General features: G+C 34.3%; 1 protein-coding gene across 6 annotated transcripts in view; it reads right to left on the minus strand.

Moving 5' to 3' along the window:
- The window catches only part of SLC25A48 (solute carrier family 25 member 48), a 173,746-nt gene that overhangs the window by 118,008 nt on the left and 40,936 nt on the right, over positions 1-14,802 (minus strand). For 3 of the 6 annotated variants that reach the window (XM_051978142.1, XM_051978143.1, XM_051978141.1), the window contains exon 6: positions 12,004-12,137. In XM_051978142.1, the coding sequence (XP_051834102.1) occupies positions 12,004-12,137 (134 nt within the window). Of the gene's footprint in view, positions 1-5,018; positions 5,060-12,003; positions 12,138-14,802 lie in introns of all 6 variants that reach the window. The other 3 variants (XR_007950718.1, XR_007950717.1, XM_051978144.1) reach the window with 2 other exon arrangements.

The raw sequence follows: 14,802 nt of genomic DNA on the forward strand, positions 1-14,802 counted from the left end.
GACTGCTATGGTCTCTTCTAGAGTTATTGACGTCTAAGGAATGATCCTTATTGAATAGAAATTTGAAGGCTTTTTCAAAGTTTTAAAGATGAGAGAGTGGAACACAAGAAAAAATTCCACTGTTGTTGTGGTTAGGTTTTTTTTTTTTTCCCCATTTAAATTGTTCCTTCATCTCCTTCAAGACAAAAAGAGGACAGAAATTCTCTACCCTAAAGTAGAACAGAGTGAAAAAAGCACTAGGATAGGAGTAAGGAGGTCCAGGTGTTGGTCCCAACTTTGCCCCTGTTTGACTATATGATTTTGGGAAAATAATTTTCCACTCCTCATCTGAGACTTCATTTATCAAAATATTGGTAAGGCCTTGTCTAGCTTTCATTAAGTACAAACTTAAAAATCCTTAATTTCCTAAAGGCCTGGGAAGATTACCCAACTAAAAGCTGGAATTTGTTATTTCACTGATGGGTACTACAGAGAATTTTAACAAAAGGTTTTATTTTGGTTTGTGAGCTACATGCTTCCTACTCTGCCAGAAGAAGGATGATCATGAGGTCTACCAGTTTAATTGGTAAGATCTGGGGAAACAAATGAAATTCTTTTTATTCTATAGCTTATTTGTCCAAATTTCCATTATGGTCATGTTATCATCCATACCAAAATTATTAACAAAATTGTTAATCATTATTTATATTTTATAATACATTATACTATCACTATATTACTATATTATACTAATATTATGTCTAATTAACAACATTAATGATATAGCATTATTAATATTACACTGTGCTAAGATATCCTCCCAGTTACCCCAGCCTTTACCACAGAAAATAAAGGGATGAAGAAATGTCAAACTATTTGTTCAGGTCTGGTGACACCTTCATGAAGAAGTCTCTTAAAATGAATTAGAAAGGAAATAATGCTATTTACTCAAGAGATGATTGGCCCCACCCAAAGAGTAGAACAATTTAGGTGGAGTATAGCTTTGAGTAAGGAGCAAAAGCAAGCCTTAAGGGGTCCAATTCCCCAGTAAGACACAGAGCTGGATCAAGAAGATGGGAAGGTGGGAACACAGTCAGAAATAGCTGCCACAAGGAGAATGTCTAAAACTAAGAGCAAGACTGATTTGAGTCATTGAAGTACAAGGATAAATGCTATATTGCTGAGACCATTTCTACTGGACTATAGGCCCTTTTCTCTGCAAAAGACTTCCTCTTAGCACAGAAAAATCTGGCTTGCCTCCCTTTGTTTTAAATACTTATTTTGTCCTTTTAACCTGTTAATTACAGGTATTGGCCAGTCTGGATGTACTTTTGAGATTAAAGCTGGGAAGTAATAATTGAGGGAAAGAATTCCAGGAGAAAAGAAAGAGATTTAAAACTGAAAATTTGTCAGAGCAATCTCCCTTGTTGGGGACTCAGAGGTAATTCCTTCTCAGAGGAAATTGGGGTAAAGGAAATGAATTGGAGGGAAAAACAGTCTTAAGCAAAGAATTTGACTCTCCAGGATTCTCCAGCAAAGATCTAACAAGCATGGGGGAAAAGTCTGCCCCTTTTCTAGACTTAGGTTTCTTAGTTGGTCTACTTTTAAGTGTCTATAAATTGAAGAAACAGTTTTTAACCTGAAGAGAAAAGTAAGTGGGGGTTTACAGCTATTTTCAAAGATCTGCAAAGGTTATTATATGGAAAAGTAATTGGTAATCCATTACATTTGTATTAATTTCTTTTTCATTAGTAGCTCTTTAAATAATTGAAAATATTTCAAGTGAAAAGGAAATTAAGGAGAGGATTCTTGAAAGATGGTATAGTAGTTCAGAAAATCCCAAGTTCTCCAGATTTCCCATACAAGACACAATAGTGTCTCAGGGTAAAAACAGAGTAGTTATAAACAATTAAGAGTTGGAATAGAACAGTGATCCTCCTGGGACAATCTGAGAAGATCAAAAAAAAAAAAAAAAAGATACTAAAACTAGGGTTGGCCCTGTGAATTGTAAACATCTCCCAGCTAGTTAGTACCACAAAAACATCAAGAGGTGAGTCTTGGACTGAGGGTTAGCCTCCAACCAAGCCACCAGAATTTTCACCTTCCAGACAGTGTAGGAAGGGAGTTAGGCAACCAAGTTGGGAAGACTGAGAGAACCTCTGCTGATAGAGATGTTAGGTCCAGGTGTACTCTTCTGCCAACATGTAGCCCTGAACAAGAACCAGCACACAAATGGTGAGGGCAGAAGCAGTAGGGTAGGAATGTTGCTTATTATAGGAAGTTATAGGAGGGTGGAGTTCTTAGTTTTGTGTTCCAGGGCAATTGAGGGAAGACTTGAGTCTACAGATACCATCTTTCATATTCCAGGACTAGAAGTGATTACACCAACTATAAAATGAGCAAAGGAGAAAGAATCCAACCATGGAAAGTTCCCATGGGAATAGGGAAGACAGGTTCATCTTTAGAAGAGGGTACTGAAATAAAAAAGCCTCTCCTACTCCAAAGAATAATGCTAAATGATCACTTACTCAAAAAGAATTTGCTTAAAAAAGACTTTCAAAATCAAATGAGACTGAGGAAAAACTTTTTAAGAAGAACAATCCATGAAAAACAAAAAGTTTACGTAAAGCAAGTCAACTAAAAAAGGAGATCCAGAATCTTAAGGAAAAAAATGACTCCTTGAAAACTAAAATTGGGCAAGGGGAAGCCAATAATGTTATAAGAGACCAAGAAATTATAAAACAAAACATAAAGAAATATATAAACATATATATTATAAATATAAAATATACAAAAATATATTTATATATACAAAATATATATATATATAGAAGAGGATGTGAGATATCTCATAAGAAAAACAATATATCTGGAGAACAGATCAAAAAAGAAAAAAAGCCTAAGAATAATTGTGCTACTTGAAAGCTATGACCAAAACATGAATCTTGATACAGTAATACAAGCAATAATTAATGAAAAATGTCCTGAAATCTTAGAATGAGGGGAAAGTAGAAATAAAAAAAAAAATTCACTGATCACCATCTGAAAGAGATCTCATGAGGAAAACCTACAGAAACATCATAGCTATATTCTAAAACCCCCAGATCAAGGATAAAATATTACAATGAACAAGGGAAAAAAAACAATTTAAATATGACTGAGCCACGATTAAAATTACATAAGACCTATCAGCAGCTACATTAAAAGATCACAAGTCTTGGAACATCATATATTGGAGAGCAAAAGAACTTAGGTTGCAGCTGAAAATATCTTATGTTGCAAGTTAGGCATAATCCCAAAATGGAAAGAAAAAAGGACATTCTATGAATTGTCAGACTTTCAGGACTTTATTGGAAAAAAACCTGAAATTAAAAAATTTGGCATATAAGATCCAAGAGAAACATCAGGTAAACAACAAAGATTAATTTCAAAGGGCTCAATGTGCACTAACTGTTTATATTTAATACATGAACATGTAAGCCACATGTCTAAGATTATCATTAGGAAGTGAGTAGTTCAAAAGACTTGAGTAGAACTAAGTATGATGTGATTCTAAAAAGCAACATCATATAGGAAAAGGTAAAAAGAATAATTAGGTTATAGGAATGAGATGCTAGAGCAAGAACTGACACAGAGGAATCAGATAGGGGAAGAGTACTGGTAATTCTGGAATCCTACTCACATCAGGAATGGATTAAAGAGAAAAGTGTATGTGTGTGTGTGTGTGTGTGTGTGTGTGTGTGTGTGTGTATACATATAAAAGTCTCCTAAATTTGTTAAGAAATAAGAGAGAAGGGAATAGGACAAGAGGTGGGGTATAAAAAGGTTATGAAGATACGTGGGATTGGGATACAGTGGGAGGGAAATAGAGAGAAAAAAGGGTGGGGAAAGAGAATAAGGAAGAATTCCTGAGATAGGGGGAAAAAAATAGGGGAAGGATCCTGGGGTGGGGGCAGGTTAAATAGTAGTAAGGTAACCAGTAGAAGAAATAGGAAAACTTATTAGGAAAAAAAAGGCAGGGATAATCATTGATCTCAAAGTTAAAGTTAAAGTAGATTCAACCAAAAAAGAAAAATAGTGAAACTAAACCACATGTCAGCCATATTAATATTATTTTAGATTATCTAAAATAATTAGATAACATAAGGCTGAAATATTGCTGTAGAACAGGAAATGAGTTGGTGGATTTAGAAAAATATGGAAAGAGTTGGACTTAAGAAGGATGATGTTATCTATCTTCAGAGAAACAGAAGACAAACATAGTATAACCTTACACACACACATGAATCTACATATGTATGATTATAAATATCTATGAAATCTTAGAATGAGGGGAAAGTAGAAATAGAAAAAAAAAATTCACTGATCACCATATATACATATAGCTATACACAGAGAGGTGTGTGTGTGTGTGTGTGTGTGTGTGTGTGTGTGTGTGTGTTTATCCTCCCTTATCTGTAACCTTCTTGGGTTACAGATAACCTTCTTGAAAGGTAAGGAAAGGGGAAAAAAAGAACAAAGTTAAAAAATACTCAACAGAGAACAACAACAACAACAACAAAACTTACAAGGAAGCAAAGAAAAGATGGACAATTCTGAATATTCTTCAAATGGAAATTTAGTTTCATATTTTGAATTCTTTTTTAACATTCTGCTGTGCACATGATAATATTGTTTTATTCTTTTTCTATTTTATACTTAACTTTTAAATAAATACATTTTAAAAGGAAAAAACAGAATGATTAAGAATGTTATTTATCATCATAAATAATGGAAGGGATAATTTCAGAAAAACCTGGGAAGACACATGAACTGATACAAAGTGAAGTGAGTAAAACCAAGAAAAAAATGGATGCTTATGTGTTTCAACATTATTAAAATGAACACCTTTGAAGAATTTGAGAATTCTGATCCGTGATTTCCGAGGATCAATGATGATGTTATTCACTACCTGGAAGGGAGATGATGGACTCAACATGCAAAATAATTAAAAATATATATATATGGAAATGGCTAATACAAGAATTAGTTTTGCTTACCTATGCATATTTGTTTCAACACTTTTTTTCTTCCCTTCTTTCTTAATAGTGGTTGGGGTGAAGAAAGTGAGAGATAGGGAGAATAAACAAATGTGTATTAATTGAAAAAAAAAAAGATGACTAAAAAAAAAAAAAACAGGAATTAGACTTATCTTGCATGAGAAAAAGCTTTGAGCAAACATACAAAAACTTTCCTAAAACTTTGATCATTCTTAAAGTTCCTTATGGAACTATTTCTGGAATCATGGAAGCATATGTTGTATTACCACTGCTTAGTTAGAGAGATGATTCCTGTCAAGTTATGGGATGTATTTGATACTTTATACCTCTAAGGTAATTCTACCCCTGGCAAATCAGTGCTTGAATCTCAGCTAATTTTAGATCATTTAATTTCATCTATGGATTCTATAGTCGGTCACAGAGCAATTTCCATGTTTGAAAGAGGAGGAAAGCAAAAATATTATGTACTTTGGAATGAATTATTTTTAATAATATGAATGATGACAGAATTTCTGTAGCAAATTAATATTTGACAAGAGTTTTACACCTCTTATCTATTTGATCCTCATAACAATCCTATTAGGTAGTTACAATTATCTCCATTTTGTAGATGAGAAAACTAAGAAAGTTGGTGTTTCACTCAGGGTCACAATTTAATAAATATTTCAGACTAGGATTTGAACTCAGGTCCATTACTACAAGTCCAGTGTACTGACAACACTTTAACTGTCTTTTCTCAATCCATGAACCTGGAAGGAAAAAAAAGAATCACTGCCTGCTTTTGATCCTATATTATGAAATAATTTAGAGCAGAGATTAAATTGGTGAAACCTGAGGATTCCTTTTCAGAATAAAATAAAAATACATTACAAAAGATGATAATTGTAAATAAATTTATCAAAATATTTTAAATATATTCACAGACCTCAGATTTTTTAAAACCCCTGATTTAGAAATTTATAAAAATTGGTGAATACAAAAGAAGTTATCAGCACTGTATCAGTATTTTAAAAAGCTAACTCAACTTTTCTAAAAATTCCACAGAACTACAAATTACATAATAAATAGTATGTAAGGAACTGAGACAAACTTGGAGGGGAAAATTCCATTCCCCGGGTTCACACCTGGTTGCCTGGACTGATCTCTGTCCTCAGAGAGCAAAGTTTCTGTCTTCTTGAGTCCAGCTAAAGCCACAAGCCTCCTTCTTTTGGCTTAAACTAGGGCAATGGTAACATATTCCTGACCACTCCACAATACCACAGTTCATGGAAAGTTACAAATCCGGCACTCAGAATTTATAAGCTTATTCATGTTCTATTCAACTACTCATATTCATATATGAAAAATGGAAGTGATACTAAGAATAATTGTCTATTAAACTAGAATTCTAGATTCACAAAAAATAAAATGACTAGGAATAGAATACAAGCTGCAAGAGATTTTCTCAAGTGTTGGAAAACTGAAGGAGAAACAATGTCTTATTTAAAATAGCAAAGCTATTTTTGTTTTTCTTCCCAGGTTATTTTTACCTTCTTTTTAAATCCGATTTTTTCTTGTGTAGTAAAACAACTCTATAAATATGTATACTTATATTATATTTAACATGTACTTTAACATATTTAACATGTATGAGACTACCTGCCATCTAGGGGAAGAGGTGGAGGGAAAGAAGGGAAAAGTTGGAGGAGAAGTGATTGCAAGGGACAATGTTGAAAAATTATCCATGCATATGTTTTGTTAATAAAAAGCTATAATAAAAAAATAGCAATGCTACTAGCTAGGTGCTCAATAAACATGGAGAGAAGAAAGAAACAAATAGAAAAAGAGTCAAACATAAAATGATATATACAAGAAAATACAAGAAAGAAGACAGAAAAAAAAAGAAAAAAGAGAAATACATAAGTATAGAGAAAGAAGTAAAGTCACCAGAGACATGAATATATGCAAATGCACATACAGAGGATTTAGAGTGCAAAAATATTATTCAATGCAAAAATATTATTCAAGCCAATTCTAATAGACTTGGGATGGAAAATGCTATATCTGCAACCAGAAAGAACCATGGAGACCAGATTGAAGTATAGTATTTTCACCTTTTTGTTTGTTTGTTTTCTTTCTCACAGGTATTTTTACTTTTGGTCTGATTTTTCTTGCACAACATGACAAATATGGAAATATATTTAAAAGAATTGCATATATTCAACCTACATCAGATTATTTGATGTCTTGGGGAAGGAGGAAGTAAGGGAGGAAGGAAGAAAAATTTGGAAGACAAAGTGTTACAAAAATGAATGGTCAAAACTATCTTTGCATGTATCTGGAAAAATAAAATGCTATTGAATATATATATATATATATATTTTAAAGTAGCATTCAAGGTGATATAGACATAGGAAAAAAGAGAAACTTTCTACAGTGACATCACCATCTGGTGGCCTTCTAGAAAATTTCCATTAAATACTTAAAGTTGTCTTTTATTTTCTCAGTTCTGAACCATTTGTACCCTTGTGGGGATGGATATTCACTCTGGTAGTTGCTTCAAAGGACAACTGAAATTCAAGTGAAACCCAACACTGTCTGAAGCCATCCAAAATTACCTCAGTGTATTATATGAAAATTTCAAAATAAAATTGCCCAAACATCCAAAATTGAGATTAGTTCTACTACATCAATGAATATAGAACCCAAACTAATTTCCTTGAAAAGAGAATTCTATTATCTTTTTCTTTCTTCTTTCTTTCTTTCTTTTTTTTTTTTTTGCTGAGGCAATTGGGGTTAAGTGACTTGGCCAAGGTTACACTGTTAGGACGTATTAAGTATCTGAGATCAGATTTGGGCTCAGGTCTTCCTGACTTCAGGGCTGGTGCTAAATCTACTGTGCAATCTAGCCGCCCCTATTACCTTTCTTGCGGATACTGGAATGTGTAGATTCTCTCCTCTTGAAATCCTCTGATTCATGAAGGTTGAAATTAAAACTACTGCTAGTTTCACAAGTTCTGGAGGACTTATGGGGCTTTGCATATTCTTACACTTAATCATATCACATCCCTATCAGATATATGGTAAGATTATGGATAAATCAAAAGATCTGTTCCAGGAACCAAAGCCTGAGATACATACAACACACATACACACACACATACACACACATACACACACACACACACACACACAGACACACACACACACACACATATACACACACACACACTGGGTACTAACTTTACAAGCAGTTTGCTTCTTGCAAAATGAGTAAGAATAACCAAATTGTTTATAGCACTTTAAGGTTTAGAAGAGCTTTCCCCACACCAATTATGTGATATAGATTAGCATTAGTAGCACCATTTTACAGATGAGAAAATTGAAGCCCAAAGAGGGGAGACTTGCTCAGAGTCAGCATTCAGTTAATAAATGTAAAGTTTAGATAGTAGAAAACTTGGGAGAACATGATCAGAGCCTTCAATGTACAAAGATTGGGAAAAAGATTCAACTTGTCTTATATGAACCCAAAGGACAGAATTAATGGGTGATAGTGATGCAGACATACATTTCAACTCAAAATAATTATTTCCTAGTTTAATAGAAAGCAGAGAGCCTCACAGAGTTAGAATTGAATGGACTTCAGGAAAGTGATTTGACCATCTAAGTATCTAAGACTATATTAGAACTCATATCCTCTGACCCCACATTCAGTGATCTTTATACTATTTCACACTACCTTTGGGTTCTGTGTTTCAGCTCATATTGGTTCAACTGTCATCTCCCTAGAGATGATACCCAGATCTATATATCCAGCCCTAATTTCTCCTGAGCTCCAAGGCCACATTACTAACTCCACTTGTACATTCCAAACTAGATGTCCTATGGGTATCTCATACTCAACATTTCTAAAATATAACTCATTTCCTTCCCCCTAAACATTACCCTTTATTCAACTTCCAAAAGCAGCACTATCCTTCTAGTCATCCAGGCTCAAACTTCAGGGTCATCCTTCCTTCACCGATTTCACTCACATTGAGTTGTCCATCTGTATGGTGAAGGAAAATTTCACACTAGGAATTCCCTGAATACATCACACAGTCTCCTTCCTTCCCTCCACAATTTAAAAAAATTCATAGTATCAAAGATCTAGAAGAAAAGGGGATCATAGAAGTCATTTAGTCCAACTCCCTCATTTTTCATATAAGAAAACAGACTCTGAAAGATCTGTCCAGGATCACTTACCTAAGGCCAGTTACATATTCAGGATAAAAACTCACCCTACACATCTGATCTCTTGACAAATCTTGCTGATTTCTGTCTTCACAACATCTGTTTTATATGTCTTCCCCTTCTCTCAATGTATATAGCCATAATTTTATTTCAGGTCCTTGTCACCTCTCAGCCTACTACAATAGCTTCTTGGTTAGTCTACTTGACTTTCATCTTCATCTTCTCCAATCCATTTTCCCCTCAGCTTGTCAAAGCAATTTTTAAAAAACCAGTGCCATACCCTTGATTTCTCCCTTCTAATTCTACACCAAGTATCAGCAGCTATTACCTCTAGGCTATATATATATATATACATATATATATATGCAAATTATACATATATAATAGAATATATATCCAAGGAGATGTGTGTGTGTATACACACACACACACACACACACACACACACACACACACACACACTCTTTTGGTTTAGCACTTAAAGCTGAGGGTTTTTTGTTGGTTTGTTTTTGTTTGGTTAATTGACTTCCCAGGGTCACATAGCTAAAAGTATTAAGATTCTGAGGTCAGATTTGAACTCAGGTCCTCTTGACTTCAAAGCTAGTGCTCTATTCATTATGCCACCTACCCGCCCTTTAAAGCTCTTCTTAACCTAGCTCACTTCTGTCTTCTAGTTTCTCGGCCAGTTAAAATCTCACCTTCTGGAGGAGACCTTTTCAAATTCATCTCCTACTATCTCAAGATATTAGTGCCTTCTTCCCTGATATAACCTTTCATCAATTTTGTAAATAACTCATATGTACCTGCTTGTCTCAGGTATATTTTGTGTTTTATTCCTACCCTCCACTCCCCACTTTCTTCAAAGCAGAGCCTAGTATATACTAAGCACTTAATAAATGCTTGTTGTTATGTTATGTTATGGAATCTAAGCTCTGTACTAGATGCTTCCTGCATATCTCTGCCTTCAAAAGTACCAATCCTTTGAAATTAAATACTGTCATTTCTTTTTTCTTAAATTCCCAGCAGGATGTGATTCCTTCTTTTCTTAGACACTATTCATTTTCCCTGGCCCAAATTACATTCTGTATCAAGTTCCATTTGTGGGTGGGTCTTATGTTCCTGCCAGACTGACAGCTACTTGATTTGGTTCTTGTTGACCAGTGTAATCATTTACTCTCTTTGGTCACCTCTGGGGATTTCAGTTTCCTCTCTACATTGAGCACTGATGTAAACTAGATGAACTTAAGGTCCTCCTAACTCTAAGAATTCACTTTAGACCACGTTCTTGGTGACAAACATGAGAAATAAAGATGAGAACTCCAGTAGAAAGAGTCTTTCAAAGACATATCCAACTGTGAAATAGACTGAATTCATATAGGTATATCCAGAGTACATATACATGTATGCATAGATGCAGATGTTCACATGATCCACCCAAAGATACATAAACAGACCTGCATATACATTCATAAACATACACATATCCATAGAAACATATCCATTCACTAGAGCTGCCTCTAGATAGAATCTAGACTTGCTCAAACTTGGGACATGTGTCAGAGGAAGCCAATGAGGAATATATGGAAAGGTTAAGCACCCCAATGCAGTCATCTCAGTATCCCCCAACCATGAGTTCTTTGTCAGTATGGCCAGATCCTGGGGAGAGGATGGGCTAAGAGGAATAGGAATCTCCTCCTTATTCTACTATGATTCCTGGTTCAGATATAGGGAGAGGCACAGCTGTGGGACAGGAAGGAAAGAAACTATAGGATTTGGCCTAAGATCTATGACAATTCTTTCCTATAACCAAGCACAGGGATCTGCATACTGTAAGTAATTAAAAGTATTTTTGAATAAAGTGGAAGAAGGACTCAATTATAAATAAAAGATCTAGATCTTATTCTTGGTTTTGCTACTTAAATCTGGTGGTTCCCATCTCTCTAGACTTTAGTTTTTCCATCTGTAAATGGAGGAGGTAGGAAATAATGATATCTCAGGTTTCTTCTGCTCTAAATCATATGAACTGTTTTGTCTGTTTTTTAGTTTATGATAATAATGGCTAACATGGATGTAGCACTAAAAAAATTCAAAACATTTTACATGCTTAATCTCATTTGTTCATATAGAATGGAATGTCAATAAATATTTATTGATCATATTTGTCAATTATTATGGATGAGAAATAACATAAGGAATAGAGGGTCAGCCTTGAAATCAAGAAAATCTGGGTTCAAGTTCTACCAGCTGTGTGACTATAGGCAAGTCACTTGACCTTCCAGTGCTCCCAGGCAATTATAGATTAGTTGTCCATTTGTATCATGAGGGAAGATTTTATACTAGAAATTCCCTGCATACATCACACATAGTGCCCTTCCTTGCCTCCCCAATTAAAAAAGAAATCACAGTATCAAAGATCTAGAAATAAAGGGGATTATAGAGATCATTTAGTCTAACTCCCTCATTTTTCATATAAGAAAACAGACTCTGAGAGATCTGTCCAGGGTCACTTACCTAAGGCCAGTTATAGATTTGGGATTAAAAACTGAGGCTGTCTTACTCCAAATCCAGTTTACTAGTAGGTAAAACCAGGCTTTAGAGAGGTTGAATGATTTGCCTAAGGTCACACAGGAAACCTTTCCTGGAATACATATTAGATTCCTAACTCCCTGATCACTATAATATATTCCATATGCCTTCTGCCTTAATAATTGGACAAAGATATTTTCAACATGAAATCAAGTACCCCACAAAGTCTGACTTCAGTATTGCTTACTTTAAGTCCTTCCTTTTGGTAGCTCTGGGAGATACAATCCATGACCCCCTTGTACTTATTGCAATACACTCCATCAGCTTGGAGTCGACTTTTTACAACATCCATGGGAGTTGCAGTTCCCCAAGAAATTGCTCCTACAAAAAGATAGACACACACACACACAAAGTTAGGATGTTAGAGCCCAGTGTAAAATCAGTAACTTGATCATATATTTGATTCAGTTGAGTAGGTTGAAAATAAATTTTTGACTTGAGCAGTTCGTGAGTCCATTTACCTGGCAGAGAGAGATTATGAATAAAACCCATGCAGATTATATTTGAGATCCTTGAAATACTGCTGTAATGAAAAAGTATTAAGTTTGGGAATAGGAGGAAAATTAGCTGAAATCCTGGCTCTGGCACTAACTCTGTGACCATGAAAAGGGGTAATATCTCAGAAGACTGTTGTAAGGGATATGGAAACCCTAACATGCAACAGAGATATGAATATGGTGCTAGCAATTCTGAGCGACCTATTAGCAAGCTTACTAGAAAAGGGTGTGCTAGCAATAAAACACTCCAAAATAGATTTGAATAAATATATACAAACACATATGCATACATACATGTTTGTGTGTCTGTATATATATACATACATATATGTGTGTGTATATGTATATATATATACACATATACACACATATGTTTTATATAACATTATTTTCCATTCATTCTAGCAGCTTCTTGGTTCATTTTTCGTATTCTGGCTTGATTACAATCATGACCATGCCAGATAGTATAAAATTGGAGTCAAACCCTGATTAGAATTTGCAATTTCTGAAGTATAAAGACTCACGCTATAAACTTAAGAGATAGTTTTCACAATCAGGTATAATTGGCTCTAATACACACTTCTGAGTGGAAAGCACTGACTTTAGGATCAAAGGATCTGGATTTAGATTCCATTTCTTATTCTTATTGCCTGTATGACACCTTTGGCAATCATTTAAATTTTATAAGCCTCAAGTTTCTTTATTTGTACAATGTGGGGAATGGACTAGAAGCCCTAGATATCCATGATATCTATTATTCTATAAGTTAAATAAGACAGGAGTGTCATTACATATTTACTTGTACATACAAGAATACAAACCTGCCTGTGCATAAGGGAGCTAACTTGACTATGGAAGGAACTACCATTTATCAGTACTGTTACAATGAATCACACCATATACTTTAAAACTAGAGAAGTACCTTTCATCATTCTTTGAAGTGCTGAGGAAGATTTCTTTCTTTCTTGTTGAATGGTTAGAATAGTGGTTCACAAAGTGTAAATGAAGGACACCTGAGCATCTCAAGACTCTTTCAGGAAATCCCACAAAGTAAAAATTATTTTAATAATAATGTTTAAATATTGTTGGCATTTTAAAATGCTCTTGACTTTTCTAACTACATATGTAAAGCCTGATTTTCTTTATATACTTTAATCAAACAATACATTGCAAAAGATTTAAAGCAAAAGATGTGAGAAACCAGCTGCCTTCTATTAAGCTAGATATATAAAAGATTTGCAAAAATTAGAAATATGCCATTTTTCTCATTGATTTTTTGTTTTAGAAAATAATTATTTTTTATAAAGATGCGTGGTTGTTAATATAGAATGGGTTTATTTTGGTGATTCAAAATATATATTTTAATTTCTAATATTGCAAATAGCAAATGATATACCCCCATAGAAAAAAGTTTTTTGGGATCCCTAATAATTTGTAAGAGTATAAAGAAGTCCTGAGACCAAATATTTAGAATTGCTGAGTTAGATCATCCCCTTATGTCTCTATATTGTCCTATAATTTTAATTTCAATAAACATCATAATACTTTTTATCAGTGTCAAAATTTGTTGGCTCATGGAATATGGCAGCTGGAATGGATCTTTATGATTCAGTTGACAGAGAACAGAGAAAAGATGTGACTTGGGAGGGAGAGAGGAAAAGAAGGAAGAAGGAAAGGAAGGAGGGAAAGGAGAGACAGAGACAAAGAGAGAAAGAGAGTGAGCGAGAGAGACAGAGACAGAGAGAGACAGAAAGAGAGAAAATATCTTTAATAGCATTTTTAGTTTTTATATGATCTTTTTCCCCTAAGGTCCACAAATACCTTTACTTTTGCCAATTAGATGAAAGAGAAATTACCATCAAAGATTTTATTATTTCAACCAGATTAACTAGCTCTGATTAAAACAGCTTTCTGAAGACTTATTATATACGAGAAAAGGACCAGCCCAATAATTTATTGATCTCATAGATTTTTCCTTTTCCCAGAAATAGGCATCTAATCTTTTTTTAAAAAAGAATAATAATTGCTCAGTAATCATCGTGACCAGAGTGAGAGTTTGGTCACAAACCAGAGAGACAAACTTTTCCATGCTTCCTTTAAAACTTACCTCTTAGGTTTCTATGCAAATATAGAAACTATTAGATTCGTGGGCAGGGAGGGGGGGAAAAAACTGATGCCAGAGTCCAGATTTTGCAACTGTTATTTTACTGATTCATTTAGTAACAAAACTGGAGAGTTTTCCTCACAAATATCCCCTATGAGAGGAAATATCCCTATTTTGCAGATGAAGAAATATGTTTGCTAAGATTGGATTACCTTATCATTGTCACAGATCTAGATGTCAGAGTCAAGAAATCAAAGTGTTCTGATTATGGATCCAGGGCTCTTCAACTCTGCATGTTGACAAAGAAAATCTAAACCTATCTCAGGGCGTCCCTGGCTCTGGAGGCTCTATGTGAACAGAGAAGGAATTTCTTCATTGGAAATTT

The sequence above is a fragment of the Antechinus flavipes genome, chromosome 2 (assembly GCF_016432865.1).
Source record: "Antechinus flavipes isolate AdamAnt ecotype Samford, QLD, Australia chromosome 2, AdamAnt_v2, whole genome shotgun sequence".
Lineage (NCBI taxonomy): Eukaryota > Metazoa > Chordata > Mammalia > Dasyuromorphia > Dasyuridae > Antechinus > Antechinus flavipes.